This window comes from Anas acuta, chromosome 2 (assembly GCF_963932015.1).
Source record: "Anas acuta chromosome 2, bAnaAcu1.1, whole genome shotgun sequence".
Lineage (NCBI taxonomy): Eukaryota > Metazoa > Chordata > Aves > Anseriformes > Anatidae > Anas > Anas acuta.
The window spans coordinates 2131292-2149336 of NC_088980.1; the positions used below are offsets into that span (position 1 = coordinate 2131292).

General features: G+C 44.1%; 2 protein-coding genes across 2 annotated transcripts in view; one reads left to right on the plus strand and one right to left on the minus strand.

Annotated features, from left to right (window-relative positions):
• TMIE (transmembrane inner ear) overlaps positions 1-16154 on the minus strand; it is a 34926-nt gene extending 18772 nt beyond the window's left edge. Inside the window, exons 1-2 of the mRNA XM_068673207.1 lie at positions 15957-16154; positions 6339-6456 (exon numbers count right to left, since the gene is read on the minus strand). Coding sequence (XP_068529308.1) covers positions 6339-6456; positions 15957-16055 — 217 coding nt within the window. The 5' untranslated portion in view covers positions 16056-16154. The remainder of the gene's footprint in view (positions 1-6338; positions 6457-15956) is intronic.
• The window catches only part of ALS2CL (ALS2 C-terminal like), a 60539-nt gene continuing 45666 nt past the window's right edge, over positions 3173-18045 (plus strand). Inside the window, exon 1 of the mRNA XM_068673189.1 lies at positions 3173-3459. The gene's annotated coding sequence lies outside the window, so the exon portion shown is untranslated. The remainder of the gene's footprint in view (positions 3460-18045) is intronic.

Below are 18045 nucleotides of genomic sequence, written 5' to 3' on the forward strand. Positions count from 1 at the left end.
AGAAGACTTGAGCATATATACATGTGCCTGTGTGCATGGTAATGGAAGTTTAAGGTAACAGTACTGTACAAACAAGAACAGTATAGTTTATTATCAAAATAATCAACAAGAAATAATATTTGTTGATCATTGGAGGGCATAGAAATGGTCCTTTCTTTGTAAAAGACTTTCTCTTAATCCATTTTTTTTTTTTTTTGTGCTTGGCTTGAGCTACGTATGGTGGCGTCATGATATCTGGGGACTTGGGCTACAGCATAGGCACACGTGCACAACGGTTCTAAAACACAAGGCATTTTTTCATGTGGTAAGAGGTTTCCATGCGGCGATTTGGGCTGAGGGCAACAAAGATGTCAACCTGTTGTCCCATGCAAGAGCCATCCCTCATCCTAAGTCGTGTTCTGTGGTTGAGGATGCTATTCTTGCCCTTGCCATCTCTGCACAGAATATTCCGTGCACCCTGATGAGATTTTCTCATATACTGGGCTGTTAGTGAGGCAGCATTTAGTAGATAGATGGCTAAAGCCTCTTGCAAAAAACACCATGTGAAGCATCCCTTAGCCAGCCTAAATTATCTGCGCCTCACTGCAAATTCTGCACATTAATGGAAACATCTGGACAGTTTTGCTATCCAAAAAGTAATGGTTATTTAATTGTGTAAATCTTTTTTCTGGCATTTATACTTCGACACCCACAGCAAGTTGGTAAATAAAACCTCTAGCACTTCAAATTAAACTGCTCTTGGTTAATTGCATTCAAGATGTTCAACAGCTTTGTTGGTACTCGTTAAATAATACTTGATTACTGGGAACACATTTGTCCAATGTGAGCCTCCCTGATAGCAAACAAGCTTCTTTGAGCTTTCATGTCTGAATTTATATGTCAGGAGAGAAATTACTGATGCTTGTGGCCGGGGCTACACTTTCCCATTTGACTGGCATGAATGAGAATGGGAAAGTGCCTCCGGTAGGACAGAGATAGGGAAAAAGGGATCAGAACTGAGCCTCCTACTTTTGCAATCAGCTTCTGCTTTAACCCACTACTTTGTCACTCCTAGTCCATATACGATTAATTTTCCAGCAGTGCTAGACCTGCTGTGGACTATATGTAGGATGTCCCTGCCCGTGGCAGGGGGATTGGAAATAAGATCTCTTCCAACCCAAACCATCCTATGTACAGTGAGCAAACCCATTTCCATGGCCCCAGAGCTGTTCCAGTGCCACTAAACCACCAGCACTGAATAATCTTCTGTTAATTAAAGATCCCCCCCGCTCGTGGACGCAGAATGATCTAATGTGCACCACCAGCTTAGCTCAGCAGTTCCCTGGCATGGTCACAGAATCACAGACTGGACAAGGTTGGAAGGGAGCTCTGAAGACCATCTAGTTTACAAAATGATAACGAACACGTGCAGAGCCTTTGATCTCTGTGGATGAAACAGGCTGTGCGAGATTCAGAGATTATGAGTCAATTCCATCCTATCAGTGCTGGGCCTCAGTTCCCCATTTACAGCTCTTCAGAAAAAGAAAATGAAACGCCAGATAGAGCAACTAGATAACAAAGCTCCTGAGTGAATCAAGTCCTAATAGCTAATCCCATCTCTGTTGTCCACTGTTGTCTTATCAAGGTCTCTCTGAGAAAGAGAGAACCAGATGCAACCACAGTCTCTGCCAAGTGCTCCTGCTCGCCGGGGCCTCCTTCCTTATCAACCAGCACTCAGAGAAGCCATCCAGAGCAGCTAAACATTGCTAGGTGTGAAGAGACAGTCCTGATAAGGGTTTATTTCAAGGGACACTGGCAGGAGATTTCCCAGCCTAATGGTCTGCCTTGTCTACCTGATTAAAATATCTAAGGGGGATGGTTTTCTTTAACAAAGGACAAAATGACTGAGATAAAATCTGGGTAAAGAAGAGCAACAGTGAGTTAACTTGCTCTGTCTGGTAACTGAGAGGTTTTCTTCTGCCCTCTCCAGATTTTCCTCTAGAGGAGCTACTTAATTTAAAAATAAGCGTTCATGAGCATTCTTCAGTTACAGCAAAAAAAACCCTTAGCATTCCTATTATTTTAATAGATGAAAAAGAATTGTACAATGATCAAAAAACATATTCTTGAGGGTTATATTTCCAACAACACCTGAATGATGTTCTGCACATACTATGAAGTTATATTTTCTACCATGGGCTTCTATACTCCCAAAGATTTTGTTTGTTTGATTAGTTTATTATTATTATATTTTTTAGTTTATTTTATTATTTTATTATTATTTTATTGTTTTTATTATTTAAAGATTAGTTTGTTTTTCTGCCATGACCTGTACCCTATCACAGAACAGAAGCAAAGATGGAGAGGAATGGGTCTCTCAGGAGGAGCCTGGAGGATGCTTTTTTAAAGCATCTAAGAAAGCTGGCTATGAGCTGCTGCGGGAGAGGCAGAAAAGCCTCCTGCTACCAGGTGTGCAAATGCTCTGGCTGTCCTGGTCTCAAATAAGTAGAGTTAGGAGGCATCCCATTTGCTTTGTAACTCCCTAAAAATCTTGCTGTGAGTTAGACGACCTCCTTAGGGACCTGCTGCTCTTTTCAGTGGTGTGTGTTAACAGTATAAGAAGGTGCCTTTTTCTTTTCATTAAATAAGGAAATGTAAAAAGGTCTTGGCTTTTTTTTTTTTTTTTTTTTTTTTTTTTTTTCCCTGCCTTTTATTATGTGATGACGCCATCTTGTGGAAGTTGCTAAGAGCAAGAGCTGGAAGCAACACCTGGATCATATCTATATTTGCAAGCACTATTGCTCAGCAGAAGCAGGCTTGGGGGGTGGGAGAGCATGGAGGACCTGCACCCACACTCGTTGCACTTTGGGATTGTGGCTGTGCAGAAGTTGTAGCCTGGTCTTCTGGGTGTCCTTTGGAATTATGATGTACATCCGGGACTGTATCTTGCAGGATCAACTGTCTTCTCTTTCTATTTCAACCAAAAGGAACCCAGCATGAGTACTCCATGACCACTCAGAGTGAGGAAGGTAGGAATATCAAAAACATCTCAGGTCACCTCCTCATCTAAATTAAAATGATAAAGCAGACACACCTTTAAGGCCCTAAAGCTTTGTTAACGAGGTCAGGTTGTAAGCCAATGGGATCATGCCCAGGCCCTGAAAAGGCCTGGAAATTGGCCTCTTTTTTTTAGTGCTATGAGAGAGAGGGTTGTGGTCTCCACAACCAGAAGAAAAAAAAAAAAAAAAAAAGGAATTTATCCTAGAACCCTTTCCAGCTCTTGTTCCATGGGACAAGAGTAATATTACTTAGCTTTCTGGACTGATACTAAGGTGGCTTTCAAGAGCTTGCTCCTAGAAAAACCTGTGCCTGCTCTTGGGATTTGGAGCTGTGCTGGTCAAGCTGGGGAACCACCACTGCTTTGGGGATCGCAAGGCTCAGGAGCAGGAAGATGTTGCTGGAGCAAGATACAAGAAACTGGTGAGAACTGGCTATGGGATTCAGTCAATCTGGTGGTGTTAAATTTGAACGTTTTGGTTTGGATGAGGGACTTGGTTAATAGTTGCTTTTTAATAGTTGCTTTCTTCATATAATGCTTATTTTTTATCATAAAGTTGGCTGAATACATAGCTTAAGCTGGTACAGCTGTTCTCAGATCTACTCTGCTCATTGAAAGAAGAGGGTTCATCGAATAAAAAGGTTGTACTAGAGGAATAGTAGTACTAGAAGAGTAGTACCATAGACTGTCTCCCATCTATGTTGTCATGTACTTAATCTTTTTGTCACTCTGAGGCTCAGCAAGCCAAAACCCTCCAATTTCCTAGGAAATACTTTTCCACTTCTTAGTAATATGTCTGTAGCAGGCTGATGTAACAGACTTTTTTTTTTTTCTTATTTTTCTCTGAACTACCTATGTGTATTAGCTTGATCTCAACCCTTAAAGCAGATGGTGTTTTACGGAATTACACACAACCTGTTTTTGTCTAGATGTAGATCCTTAAAAGGATTTTAACTTCTCACTATCCACTGCTATCAACACATGAAGTACCTATCCTGTAACATTCTTTGTACAGTGTTTTCTGTAATAAGTTTTGCTTCTGGGCTGTCACTAGATCAGTTCAATTTACAGGGGTCTTTGCTTCTTGCTACAGAGAATTTTAGGTAACAAAAGAAAACTGAGTTTCTTTACTGTAAGTGGTGCACCTTCTGATGGCTTACCACTCTTCTGTTTTTAGTAACCCTAAATAACCCTGTGATATGTAAACCAATTTCTAACAAACAACGAAGTCATCAGACCTACTGGGTGAAATATTTGTGACAAGGTAACACACCTAAACAAAAGGAAAGCGCATAAATAAACCCTATTGCAAGCATACTTGCATTGTGAATTTGGTGCTTATTTCAGGTGGTGCATGGAGTCACCTGGCTATGTTTACTCTCCTCTGTAGAGTTTATTGAGATTATTTGCCAAGGGTGTTGTGGCATGTGAGGAATTAGCATAAGCTTCATTGAATAAGAGGTAAAATATGGGAGTGCTTATCCTGGAGACTAGGTGCAGGGTGTGGTGCTAGCCCAGAAGGGGCAATAAGGGGAAAACAAAAGAGAGGAAAAAGCTGGTTTAAGCTGTATGGTTGCTCTGGTTTAAACTGCATGGGAACATAACAGGAAGGCTCTCAGGAAAGGACTGCTGCAGCAGCCAAAGAGGAGGCTGTGACAGCAAGTGTCTGACTTCACCCCGTATCAGCAGAAACAACACACACACCGCAGAGCAATCAGATTTAAATCAGCACCACATCTAGAGGTAGCACCAGCAGCAGTTCTAGCAGCAAATGAAAACCTAGCAGGGAGTACTAGCTATTAGTTTTCTGCACTGCTGTGCTTTTAGAGATTGCCCAGCAAGCCCATTCCCTGCTGGCAGCTTGCACGTGGCTGCCTTGTTTTGGAGTGTGCTCATCGCTTATGAGGAATGAAAGCAGAAGTTATGCAGAAAGCTGAGGCACTCAAGGTTGTCCTCCTGCATAATGCTTCAATGTTAGACCTATGAAATTAATTTTAACAAGCCATTAGCTCCATAAGCCAGAGCATGGAGAAGGCAGTAAAAAAAATAAATATATAAATGCCTGGAAGATCTAGGTGTGTCTAAGCCCGAGTGGCTAGGTGACATCCTTCCTGGAGCAGGCAAGGGTTTGAGGCAACCTCTGAGCTGATTGGGTTTGCCTTGAGGGCTAGGGACAGGCTCTGGATGTCTGTTCCTAACAGGGCAAAGAGCAGGTGCAAGGGACTTCTAGATGAGTCAGTGTAACTTCATTTCACAGACTGAGGTTGGATGGGATCCCTGGAGGCCGCCTTATCCCAAACTCTTGTTTGAGCAGGGCCAATGAGAGCAGGTTGCCCAGGATCATGTCCTTTCCTGGAAAGAGGCTGGAAATGAATTAAACTCTTTGCAAATGACTAGAGGGTGATAAGAAGATGGGGAAATCAAAGTGGGTCTATCGATTTTTATTTATATCCAATTAATCTATTTTTTTTTTGTGTGTGTGTGATTCTAAAGTTGGCTCAAGGAGAGAGCAGAAGCTATTTCCTTTGAACTTAATAGGGTTATGGGCCTGCCCTAAATGATATTCTCATAATCAGACTTATGGCAGCAGTGCACAGTGAGGATGGTTTAAATATTGTTCCCCAAGGATGAGCTGCCTGGGGATGAAGGTGGATGAAGACTTTCAGGTGGGGAATCAGCTGCACCCAAACAGCCCCTCCAAGTGTGCTAGGACAGTGCCTGATCCCACTGCATCCACAAGGTCTGAGTCAGTGGATTCCTGATGACTGGATCCAAAAAGGACTTCTTTAGGTCTTGAAAACCCTTCCAAAATCAGATGGGGAGTCTGGACAGCTGGGGTAGCATTTAAGTACCCTAATGCTAGGTCTGGCTGTGACCACAGACCCCTTGGGGTTTCTTATCTTAGCATGTGGGACAGCACCACAAGAGGTCATATATGACTTATCTGGGTTGTGCGACAGGGCAAGACCACGTCTGTAAGATGTATTTGAGCCTGAATGCGGTACTGCAGCTGACAACAGTCCCACGTGTGGCACGGTCCTACAGTTTCTCTTTTGTTCTGGGATACCACCAGCTAATGCATTACAGGGTGGAGCCGCTGTGGCTGGCTTGTGGTTCCCTCAACCACCTCATCTGCCTCTCCCTTCCTGGGGGAGGAGGAAGCCAACAAAATACCCTCGGTGCTGCCAGGCACCGCAGAGCCTCAGCCCATGCCTTTTGTGTCCCTCCTCGGGCTGGCTCAGAGCCTGGTCCCAGGTAGGGTGGTGCTGCGGTGGGTGCAAGGCAGAGAATTGCCACTTACTGACTGCCAGGACAAAGATGGCAAAGATACCAATCACCTGCCAGAGGCGCAGCCCCCAGATCACCACCGTCTCCGAAGTGACAGGGTCCGGCTTCTTTTTGGGGGGTTCTGTGGTGGCCTGGGAAAGAGAAGGGGAAAAAAAGAGAAAAGTGGCTTAAGGTTGGCAAGGGGAAAAATGCCACCGAGAGGAGCTGGTGAGCCCTTGTCCTCCGGGCTTACAATAATTCAGATATCTTCAGGGAATGGAGACTTCTTTAGAGGTTGTGTCTAAAGCTTTTGTTGTTTTGAAATGTCTTAAGTGTTGGCAGTTTATTTGGTTAGGAAATAACAGTAAAAAGATTTGCTTTGTCAAGTCCCACTTTTTTCCTAAAAAGTTCAGCTCCTTGGGTCAGGAGGAGATCTTTTATAGTCTTGAAAGGCTTTTTTGAGGCTTAGCTGTGAAGAACAACATAAAATTAATAATTACATATATACTACATATATATTACATATAATAATTAATAATAACATAAAGTTATTTGAAACAGGGCAGGCTATGGTGAGGAGAGACCTCTAATCACCAGATGTGACCCTAGCGCTGGAGCAGAGCCATGGCCAGGCACAAGCAAGGCTGTAGCTCAGGCAGGGTCCAAGCACTTGAGCTTAGGGTTAAAGCAGCTCCTACAGGATGGAGCTCAGCCTTTGCTGGGCTGTCCCAAGCAGCTGGACCTCTAGGGATGGGATGCTGCCTTGCTCCTGAGCCCCTGTGTCCACACCTTGCACTCTCTGATTTGTGTTGCAACATCACTCGGTGCCTCAGCTTCCCCACTTATAACAGGATTTTTGCCTTGAGATATTTTGAAGGCAGATGTCATGTGAATTTGATACAGGAGCAGGTACTAGGGCCCTTTTATAAGCTGAGGAAGGATGCTTTAGTTAAATCCCTACTATAGGGCCCTAACTGCTTTATCAGTGGGGGATGAGAGGTTGATGGACCCTTGAAGGGCAGCACAGGCAGAAAATCCTACAACATATGTTTTAATTGTACAAACAACAGAGCTGAATTAGATAGCTGCATTTAAGTGCTGGGGATTCAAGCACATCATTTTAACCATTTAAAGTTAGCCTCATCAAGCAGAGATGTTAGATTTCATGCAATACAAGCATGAAGTGTTCCAAACAGGGCTGGTCTGGACTAGAGGCTACAGATTGGTAGAGCTCAGATTCCCACAGCTCCAGGAGTATTAGAGATTGATTTGATGCAGGTAGGTGAACATACCACAGGGAGATTAAACAAAACAGGCAGCACCAAAGAGATGAGACTAAAGCTAAGAGCAGGGATCTTACTTTATATTAAATATATTTATAGTATTAATTTAAATTATACATATTAGGAGTAAACAAACAGCTGTTTGCATCAAGGAAGTTATCTCCCATGAGATGAGAGGTGGGTTCCCCACCTCTGAAATGGGGATAAGGATATTTCACGGGTGTGTTAAGAGGATAAATGTTACATCAGATGGGTTGTCAAGACCAACTCCAGAGGTCCAAGTGCAGTGGTGATGTATTGGGTTCACACACATCAGCAAGAAGCATTTATTCTCTTATCTGATGGCTCAGAAGATCGGAGGTTCGCAAGCCCTCACTGCCAGTGAACTTTGTTATGATGTTCTGTGTTGCGGCAAGTCAGAGTTAAAACCTGCTAGCGACCTTTCAGAAGCAGGTGTTAACAAAACACCTATATTGGCTTATATCTGAATGTAGAATCTGATCTGAGTTGGCAACAGCCTTTTGATATAAGCTGAAAACACTTTGTTTCTGAAAACCAAACAGGAAAAAAAAAAGAAAAAAACCTTCTAAACACACATCTGACTCCCTGCAGTGCCCTCTCCTTTCCAGCCCAAGAAAGTGCTGTTAAAACACAGCTGTAATGGATACCAGAGAGCTGGGGCTGCTCTCCAATTACTTGCCGATTTATGCAACATAAACCATAATTCAGTCTTTTCCTAATGAAGGATGCTTCCCGTTGAGTCTGGAGTGCTTTGTCTCCCAGAGGATCCTATTCAGAACCCATCCGTGGTGGATAGGGTTGCTGTCTGAGCTCGGCTCTTCCAAGCCACTCAGCACCACGTGGCCTTGCCTCCCTGCAGTTTGTGACTGCCAAACTTCTCTTCTAGTGCTGGGCATGGAGCATCCAGCTCTCAAAACCCAGAACTGCTACAGCTAAACGAAGGGAGAAAAGATATCTGACTGGGGTGGTGTGGTCCTGTCTGGAACAGTTGAGTAGGAATCTGTGACAGTCACCACTGGAAAAAAAAAAATCCTTTTTCAACCATAGGGATTCTGTATGCTGCTTACAAAGCATTCAGTAACACTGAAAATAAATCAAAGAAGCCACAGTAAACAGCGATCCTGGGAGAGCAATCAGGGCAACAATTTAGGTTCAGAATATTTTGTCTAATTGGAAGTTAGACCAACAATGACCTAGTAAATTTAGATTGCTGACTCCAGCGATCTGAGTTTATTTCTTGCTGTGTCTCTGGCTTCCCGTGCTACTGATCCTGGGGTTAACCTCTAGGGTGGCCTCAATCCGAATCTCAAATCATAGATTATTTTTTTCTCTTTTTTCTGTGCGCTACTCGGTGTGACTTTACCCTCTTGAGAAGCTGAGCTCTCCCAAGGATTCATCTTTCCTTCCAGACTTGTCTCTGATGAGCATCTGGGAAAGGGAGCCAGATATAAAGAGGGAAACTGTTGGGTTTGTTGGGACTCTGGACATCTGTGTAGGTTTTAAGTGCACATCAGGAAGGGAAAAAAGAGAAGGCAAACAGGGACATGGTTGCTTTTAGCCCAGCCAGAGTTGTGCCAGGTGGGAGCAGAGGTGAAGTTTTGGCCCTGTTGGTGGCTGGAAGGAATGGGTTTAAGGTTGACCAGCTAATGCTCTAGACAGTCTTAAAAGCAAGTGCCCTTTGTGGGTCGTGTAACCTGGTTCACTGCCTGATGTCTGATCAGGGGGCATCTCATGCATCAAAACCTGATCTTCAGCAGGACATAAACTACAGACAGGAGGCAAACAGCAGACCTGAACCTGAGGGAACAAGAACCCATGCTCAGCACCAAGGATTGGAAGAGATGGCACCAGTTTTCTGCAGCACACACGGGCTTTGAGTCCTAATTACTGCCTTCTGTGCTCATCTCCAGCAGAGCATCAAGAATAGGATGTGTTTGCCTCCCTGTGTGACTTCTGCATGGGACAGACTCATGCAGCAGAGTAATTGTAATCGGAATCAGCAAACTGAAGCTAGTCGGCACTGACAGCATTAAGCACGGAGCTGTGGGATCAGAGGTCCTTGCTGCTTTTCCCTGCCAAGCCTTGCAGTATTGGTCTTTTTGCTCTGGGGACCTCAAAGCACTTAATGCATCATGTTTACAGAGCCAAAGCAATATTTCCAATTCAAAGTAAATTAGCTGAGACAGGGGCAATTAAAAGATGTTCTCAAGATCACAGTGTGGATCAGGAGCTCTGAAGCACTTGCCATCAACTTATGGCCGTTTCTGGAAGGAGTTGTGGCCATGGAGCAGCATCTTTCAGTGAGACAATTTGTGTTGGAGGGGAGAAGAAAAAGCAGGGTTGATGATCTCTGCCACTTTCCTTGCTTTCACAAAAGCTTTTGATGTGAACCAATACATAAAGAAGAAAATATCTTAAATATTTTAAGACAGGAGTGCAAGGCAGGAAGCAAGGCTGCTGCTGAGCCCTGGCCATTCATGCAGATGCTTTGGTTTAATCACTGCAGATCTTTATCTCTTCTTCATGTTTGTAGAGTGAGGGTTGAGAATGCCAAGGCAGAAACATAGAGTGAAGTTACTGTAGCATAGTGGTCAAGCTACCACAGCTTAATTAATCATCAGATAGAAGCTCATCTGTGGCAACTGCCTGTGGCCATGCACAGGGACTTGTAGCTGAGGGCTGAGTGCATCGCTACATATCCTGACCAAGGAAGGGGTCCAAATGTTTCAGTTGGTCGTAAGGTGCAATGCTGGCCCACAAGTCATCTCCAAAAGCTAGAAAAATGTACATCAAGAAGAATAATATATTAATGAGAGCAATTCTTAGTAGCTGCAGGAAATTGGAGCTATTGGTTTGTGCCTAGCAATACATGTCAAGATTTGGAGGTGCTGATTTGTGCATGGGAATAAATGTCAGGATTTGGAGTTACTGATTTGTGCTTGGCAATAAATGTCAAGGTAACAGTGATTGGATCAGGGACAAAAGGAAAAGATATAATGAGGCTGAAACACCACAGAAATGAAACTGTGGGGCAGGGCAATTCTTACATACCCCTAAGGAGAAAAAAATACCAAAAACCTGAAGCTGGTCCTTGCAGCTCTGTTGAGGGTGAATTTGTGCCAATGCATTCCAGAACTGGAAGATGTATGGATAGATGAAGAGGTTATACTTGGTATGAAGGATAACAGCATGGCTTTTTCTACACAAGGCAGCTGCAATGAATTAAAGATTCCAGAAGACTGGAGGCAGTAAAGAAAACTCCTGCAAGAGCTATCAGGCTTTGTCTTTAGGTGCAGGAGGGTGTTAGGAAATGCTCAGGTAATTAGTATGATCAGGGAGAGGCTTTGGGGCAAATAGATGAGAAAATATAAAAGAAAATTATGCAAACACCTCACCATGATGTTGGTACCACATAGGTATCTGGGCACTGTTTATGGGAATATGAAAAAGCTGAGGCTCAAGAAAGAAAAATAAATGAGCAGAAAGGAGTAATTGATAAGTTACAAAGCTCCCCGTGCCTCTAAGGATGCTCTGTTCTGGAAGAGTATATGAAGATTTTACAGCAAAAAGAAACTTCCAGCTTGGTTAAGTAGCCTGAACTTAAATGTAAAGGAGATGATGGAGACCTTGGTATATATTCCACATTACTTTGATGGAAGACCTGCACTATCTGGAGCAGCAGATAAAAAAACAGGCAGCACAAAATAAGATTAGACTGCTGGTGAATCCAACTCCTAGCCAACACCAATTATGAATATTAACCCAAAGCCAGACCATTGGTTTGGGTGTCTCTTGCAGGACAGTGGAATAGCTCCTCAGCCTCTGACTGTGTCAGCTGCATATCCCACAGCAGCTGGCATCACTTGTTGATGCCAGGAGACATAAATACATGTATATTTGTGTCTTGCAGTTCAGGCTAAATATCTCCCTCTGAAGTAAATGCATCTGCCCTTACTTAGGAGCTTAAAAATGTGCAGTACAAATAGTTAGGTCTCAGCTAATTTTTCCAGGGTTTTGGTATGGCTGTGAGAAAGCAGCACTCACACAGAGCCATCCACCTCGTTGAGGCAGCCTACTGAGAAGTGATGAATAAATGAGTATTTATTTCTCTTTAGCAATTAATAGTGGAGCTTATAGTGATTAGCTCAGATCTCACTGAGGCTAAGCTAAGGCTGGGTCATGCTGACAGTACCCTGGCCCCTTTCCTGCTTTTCCACCCACCGTAGCAGGCTCCCTTACCTCTGAAGGCACAAATTCTGCTTGTGATGAAAACCACACCATCCCCAAGCCTGCTGTCCCCAGGTTTTGTGGAGGCTCCCAGGCTGGGAGCAGGCAGAAACCACACCATAAGGAGCTGGATCCAAGCTGACATTGGGCTCTCAGGGCTGTAAAACATCTACTAAACCCCAAAACACTAAATCATTTCCAGGCAGGTTGCCTTTTCAGGTCAGAACGGTTTGACACTGTTTCTCCTAGCTAGAAAATATTCACATTCACCTTTTCTGATTCATTTCAGAAATGAGAGAGAAGCTGTCAGTGGTGACTGGGGCGGGGTGGGCAAGCAAAGGTACCCACCCCAGTGGAAAAGGAGACAGCTTTATTTGCTTCACTAAGCACCAAAGAAAAATGGAAAAATGGTAAAAGGTGCTACTTTTCAATCTGTGTTTTTTTTTTTTTTTTTTTTTTTTTTTAATGCCTCCTCTAATTAGGCTTGGCTGGTGTTGCTGCTTTTCCTGCAGCATGGCTGGGCTTGGGAAAACTAATGTTTAGTCCTAATCTTGTTTGATTGCACCTATCTAAAGGGCACAGATGTTTATGAGGGACTGTGCTTCAGACAGATGCACAAGCACACTCCATCCTAACTCCCTTCTAAGTAACAGGAAAGACATGGGCTACCTGAGGATGGGTGTCCTTGTAGGCAAAACCCACCCAGAGAGGCCAACAAAATCTTCTTGGTGGTGGGGAGCCCTGACATGGTCCAGATACTGCACCCAAAATACCGTGATGTTAATCAGTCTGTGGCTTCACAGGTCAAGGGACAATATAATATGATGGTGTATTATGGTGGGGAGGGGGAAGAGCAACCATAATGATTTAATTTAAGTGTGATAGCTGTTAAATCTGGTGTTTACTGTTAGATTACAGTGTAGATGTAGCTGTTGCCCTGGTCATGAGGCTTGCTTGCACTGGAACAGCTCCTGGGCTGGCTGAAGGACCCCTCTCGTGGTCTCAGACCTTCCACGTTACCCACTAGAACCCTGTTTTTTTCATACCTGGACCAGTTCACAGCCCTGTGAGCACTAGTTTAAGATTGAACCCTGGTGTTTCTTTTCATCTGAGAGTGGCAGCAGTCACAGAACAACCTCTTTGGCACAGCTGTAGCATTTTGTACGATATTTAACAGAGACTGTGCATTTAGTTACGGGCACTAAATAGCATGTCTAACCCTAACCCTAATAGCATGTCTATTTTTTTCTTAAGTTCATGTGTTTCAGAGGTCTGGCAAGGTCCAGTGACTTTGCACCCTGCATGCCTTCCATCCCTCCTCTCTCTCAGCCCACCTCCTCTGATAGACCGTGACAAGGAACTTTCCAGAAAACAGCTTTGTAATTTTCTATAATATTTTGAATCCAGCTGGCCTGAAATGCTTGTATCTTCCTTAAAGATGCCCTTCTTAAAGCGAAGGCTTATCTCTTAAATCATCATGTGTGTTGCTTGTGTGTGTGTCTTTGTGCACTATTATTTTTCTTTCTGCGCTATTATTTTATTGTCAGCTGTTGGGTTAAATCTATGCATTCACATGGGAAATCAACCTCAGGAATCCACTTGGTAATTTCGCCTACCTCCTTTTGAGCTACAATCACACACAGGTATTTTTAGATTATTGCATACAGAGTCACATCCATCACATTCACTTGTAGGCTACAAATGAGGTCTACTGTCCCTCGAGCCCAACGGTATACCACTAAATATAATATAAACTACAGATATTCATAACTAGTAAAAAAAGTAGTTTATTTTTCCCTGCTATCTAATCTGTATCGCAGCTTTTTTGTGGAGTCTAAGCTGGAAAGTGGGGGGATCAGAAACATCTTTATTTTTCTTGCTATATTGGTAGAAAAAAGGAGCAATAACTTCTAGTCTGATGGAGTTTCTGAAGAGTTTCTTTTACATAACTGCCTAGGATCTAGTTTTACCTTCTAACTCCAGAGCTCCAAACACCAATCGAGAGACTAAGAATGTATTAAAGATACAGCAGATGCAGAATTTGACTCAGTGAGGGGAAAATTGACTAAACCATGTGCTGGACACCAAACACCTGCTACTTATTCCCACCTCAGGGTCCAAATGCATACATATTCCAAGCCTCTTAGAGGTGAGCTGATGCAGGGAAGAAGAAAAAAATAAAGTCATGTTCAGAGGCTTTAAATACCTTCTCTCTCCCAAGTGGAAAATACGCACAGGTCTGCACCTTTGAAAATGCTTGGGCATCACTAAACAAGGTCATGGTCTTGGTTCCTTACTCCTGGTTGTGGGGTGTTTTTTTGCTCACTGAAATGCCTTGATGTCCAGTCCTTTGACCTTCCCTCTGTTTGCTCTGATGCACTGGCTTAGCATAAATTGAATTATTGGGGATAACTGCATTGTATAATTATTTGAAGGAAAAAAAAAAGTCCTTGCAGAGCTTTGGAGCAGCCTGTAATTCATCTGCCTTAAATACAGCAACTGGCTGTTCATCTAATCTCATTTTTTGGATACCTGGTAATTAACCTGTTGTACAGCTCGAGTTTCCAGACAAGATTTACTCCCTCCAGCACACTATAAGAAGCGGTCATGTTTTTTTCAGAGAGGCTGGTATATGTAAAACAGACGAGAAAAATCACACCTGTTTTATAACGATTTTCCTAGTTTTGACATTTATCTTTGTTCTGCTTTGGCGTGAGGACAAATCCTGGAAAATGTGTGTCTCTGAAACATCTGTCTTCTAACTGAAAGTGTCAGGGTGCTTATTCACGTGGCTGTCTTGGTGTTGGAAATGACAAGAAAATTTTATTTTATTTTTTAAGCCTTCCTGGTGAGGTAGAAGCTGAGTCTGCACGCTGACCTGGCTTCAGCGAAGCATGCCTTGTGAAATGTGCTCCGTAAGAGAAAGTTCTGCCTGGGCAGTCACCTTGAGAGCTGCTGTAGGCTGAGCAGCTCAGGAAAATGTCTACATCAGGGTGTGTGTGCATTTGCAAAGGAGCTTATGGGCTCCTGTTTGGCTTGTTGGGATGTTACAACATAGTCAGGTGGGTTGATAGACCCACCAATACTAAAATACTGTATTAAGTAAATTTAAGTTGAGGCATCTGGAAAGATAAGGCAGAACCTGGGCTGTAGGGTGGGGATATGAACATGGCACTGCTCCTGTTGCCTCTGTTTTGGAGACAAACTGCTGAAATCTGCAGACCAGGGGCTACGGAGATCAGACCTGACATGATGTAAGGCCAGGTGAGGGGCAGGGCTGCCAAGGATGCAACTCTTAAACTGCTTGAAACAAGATGTTCTCTTGCTAGCCTATTAGAGCCCTTAGCACAGACACAGCACAGCTGCAAGTTTTAGTTGAAGCAATCAGAAATGTGAGCAAAGCAAGCCCTGCTGTATGAACACGCTGCTCATCAGCAGCATAGCACTGGGGTGCTGACCCCAAACCAATGCAGTAGCTGCTTCCAACATGGTTCAGGCTTCCTTAGTTCAGTAAAGTGATAAAGAAGTTGAGGCTGCTCAATTTTTTGCAGCTGTAATTACAGGGGACCACCTTGTGGACAAGACTTGCTTCTGAAAATGCCAGCAATGAAGTTGTTACGGCTGCCAGGGCAGCAGTGGGTGGGGAGCATCGCCTCCGAAAGGAACATTTTCTCTGAGCTAGGCAAAATGAGGGAAGACGGAGGAAGAAAAATGCAGCCCAACCACTTACCCTGTACAGGTACATCCATGGATAGGATCAAGCCTGATCCTCCTCTGTCCCTGGGCCCCTGATGTGGGCCACTTGTTGGCCAGGCAGTATTGGGCTAGAAGATGCTGTGCTGGGACTTTTTGTGCTCTCTCAAGTTCTCTTTGGGGATTAAAGGAGCAGTTAAGTGCCAGCTGTGATCATCATCAGCTGCTGGCATTTTAAAAGCGCTTTCTTTATAGGCTGGGCCTGCAGAAAGCAACAGATATCACCTGAAGGAGCCTCTAAGTCCTTGGAGCCACCTTAAATTCCCTGCTTTCTGTCCCTCCTGCCCTCCCTGGGTAACCTGCATGGAAAAAACAGGATTTCTGGCCACCCCTAAGCCCCCTGATCCATAAAGCAGGCTGCTCCTTACCTCGATTAACTGTGCCACAGCAGCTCTGGAGCATGACAAGAAGAGGGAAGAAGGCTTCATCCAGGAGAAAGGATGCTTCAGGGGTGGATCCCACGCCATCTTCTCTCCCTGGTGCTGTTGTAGCCCAAAGCAGGAGAGGTGATGAATAACCGAGCCAGCTCTCAGCAGCGTTCAGCATTTACCAGAAGCCGTCACGTGCTGTCCCGACCCTTCTTTGCTGCCTTCCTTCCCAGCCCAGCAGCCACAGAGCCGGGAGTCATTAATTAATTAATTAGGCTGGTGTCGCTTACAGGGTGCTCTGCTGCTTCTCCGCTGGGGCTTTGTGCAGGGGGGATGCAGGGAGCCAAGCAGCGCTCAGCTGCTCCAACAAGAGGGAAGCTATTTATTCATTAAGACCCTGGCTTTTTTTTCTTTTTTTTTTTTTTTTTTTTCCTGTCTGACTGATTCCAGCTCTCCTGCTCTTGTTCTCCCTCCCTGCCTGTTGAGAGCAGTCTCTTCCCCTAATGAAAAAGGGCTGTAAGCCAAGCTGATGCATCAGCAGCATCGCAGCTGCCCTGTGCTAGCAGAGCCCGGTGTTACTGGAGATGAGCTCTTGGTGTCTCAGGATTTAAAAGCATCGTTCATCCCTGAAGGATCTCGGGGATGCGTTGCTGCTGTTTGCAACTTCATCTGGCCTTCAGGTCTTGAGGGAGTGGAAGGCAACTGGGAAGAGCAGCAGAGCCAAACCTTGGGCCACCAACCGAAAAAGAGGGCAAGGAGAAGAGTGTTTGGACAAAATGGGTTAAAATACCTGCTTTGCTGGATTAAAAATACAGAAATCTTACAGATCAAGACCCAGTGAAGGTGCTGAGCGCGTGCTGATGAACTTTTCAGCTATGGCTTTCTTATTTCAGCGGAAACATTCAGTGTTGGGAGTAGGAAGCTTTTTCACTTCAAAGTATTAGGAGAGTTGTTCTCAAAGGTCCGGTTCTGAGCCCAGTTACCAGAGAACCAACAGGAATCACAAAACTATTTAGAAATCTCCCTCCATTCTCCATTGCTATAGGAAACATAAAGTTTTGGTGTCTCATTGCCAAGATCTCTTAAAGAAATAAATATCTGGGCTTGTTTGCTTTTGAAATGTTATGATCCAACCACATGAGGACACATCCATCCTGTCTTCTTGTATTTTGGGGTGGCTGAGTTAACTGTATCCTCCCATACTCAAAGTATTCATATTTGTCGTGTTTTGTACTGGGAGAAGCCCGAGATTTTAGGTCAGAAAGTAAGCAATGAGATCTGTGAGGATCTAGTCACTTCTGCTACTGCCCTCTAGCACTTTTAGAGAACTAAGTGCAATTCCAGGAGAAATAGCTATGTGGCAAATTAATATTTTATAAGCTCAAATAGGCAGACCAAATTTAAGGCCTGCCTGCTGATCAGATGGTGAAGATTGGAGGAATATGGAATTAAGCCAACGCATCCACTGCGCTGGAGGAAAAACAGCATTAGGTCCTCTGCTGCCTTTGTGCAGGTTCACATGGTGACTGCTTCTGGTTCATGAGATGATATTTCATGCTTGGAAAATCAGTGTAAGGATAGGGTCTGGTGGAAAAGTGAAGCAGAATGCTGTCCTGTGAGGTCTGGTCAGCAGACAACAGATGGTGGCAGCATCGAGGCAGAAAATTGTGCGTCTGTCTCAGAAGTTGTACAGCTTGGTCCTCCCTTACCCCCTGAAAATCCTGCTGGGGGCTCTGGGATTCCCAGCAGTGGTTCCTGGTTTTATTTTTTATTTTTTATTTTTATTTTTATTTTTTATAGCTTGAGTTCATGGGGAAATGGGGTTTCTGGACAAGACAGTTTTCCTCCCCTCTCTCCCTTCCTCTGCCCTGTCTTCCCTCCTCTGGACTTTTACAGCTTGTTGTTGCTGTTTTAACTCAGCTGAAACTGGCCAAGGTTCAAGGAGATGCTGAATTTCAATGTATTGCATTTTCAAGTGTGCTATTGGGTAAAATGTTATCTTGGTTATAGTCCCCATGCAGGGAGGAAGGAAGGTATGGGGGCAGAGCTGTTACCCCCGTCCAAGCCCCAGGGACCTTTGGTTTGTACC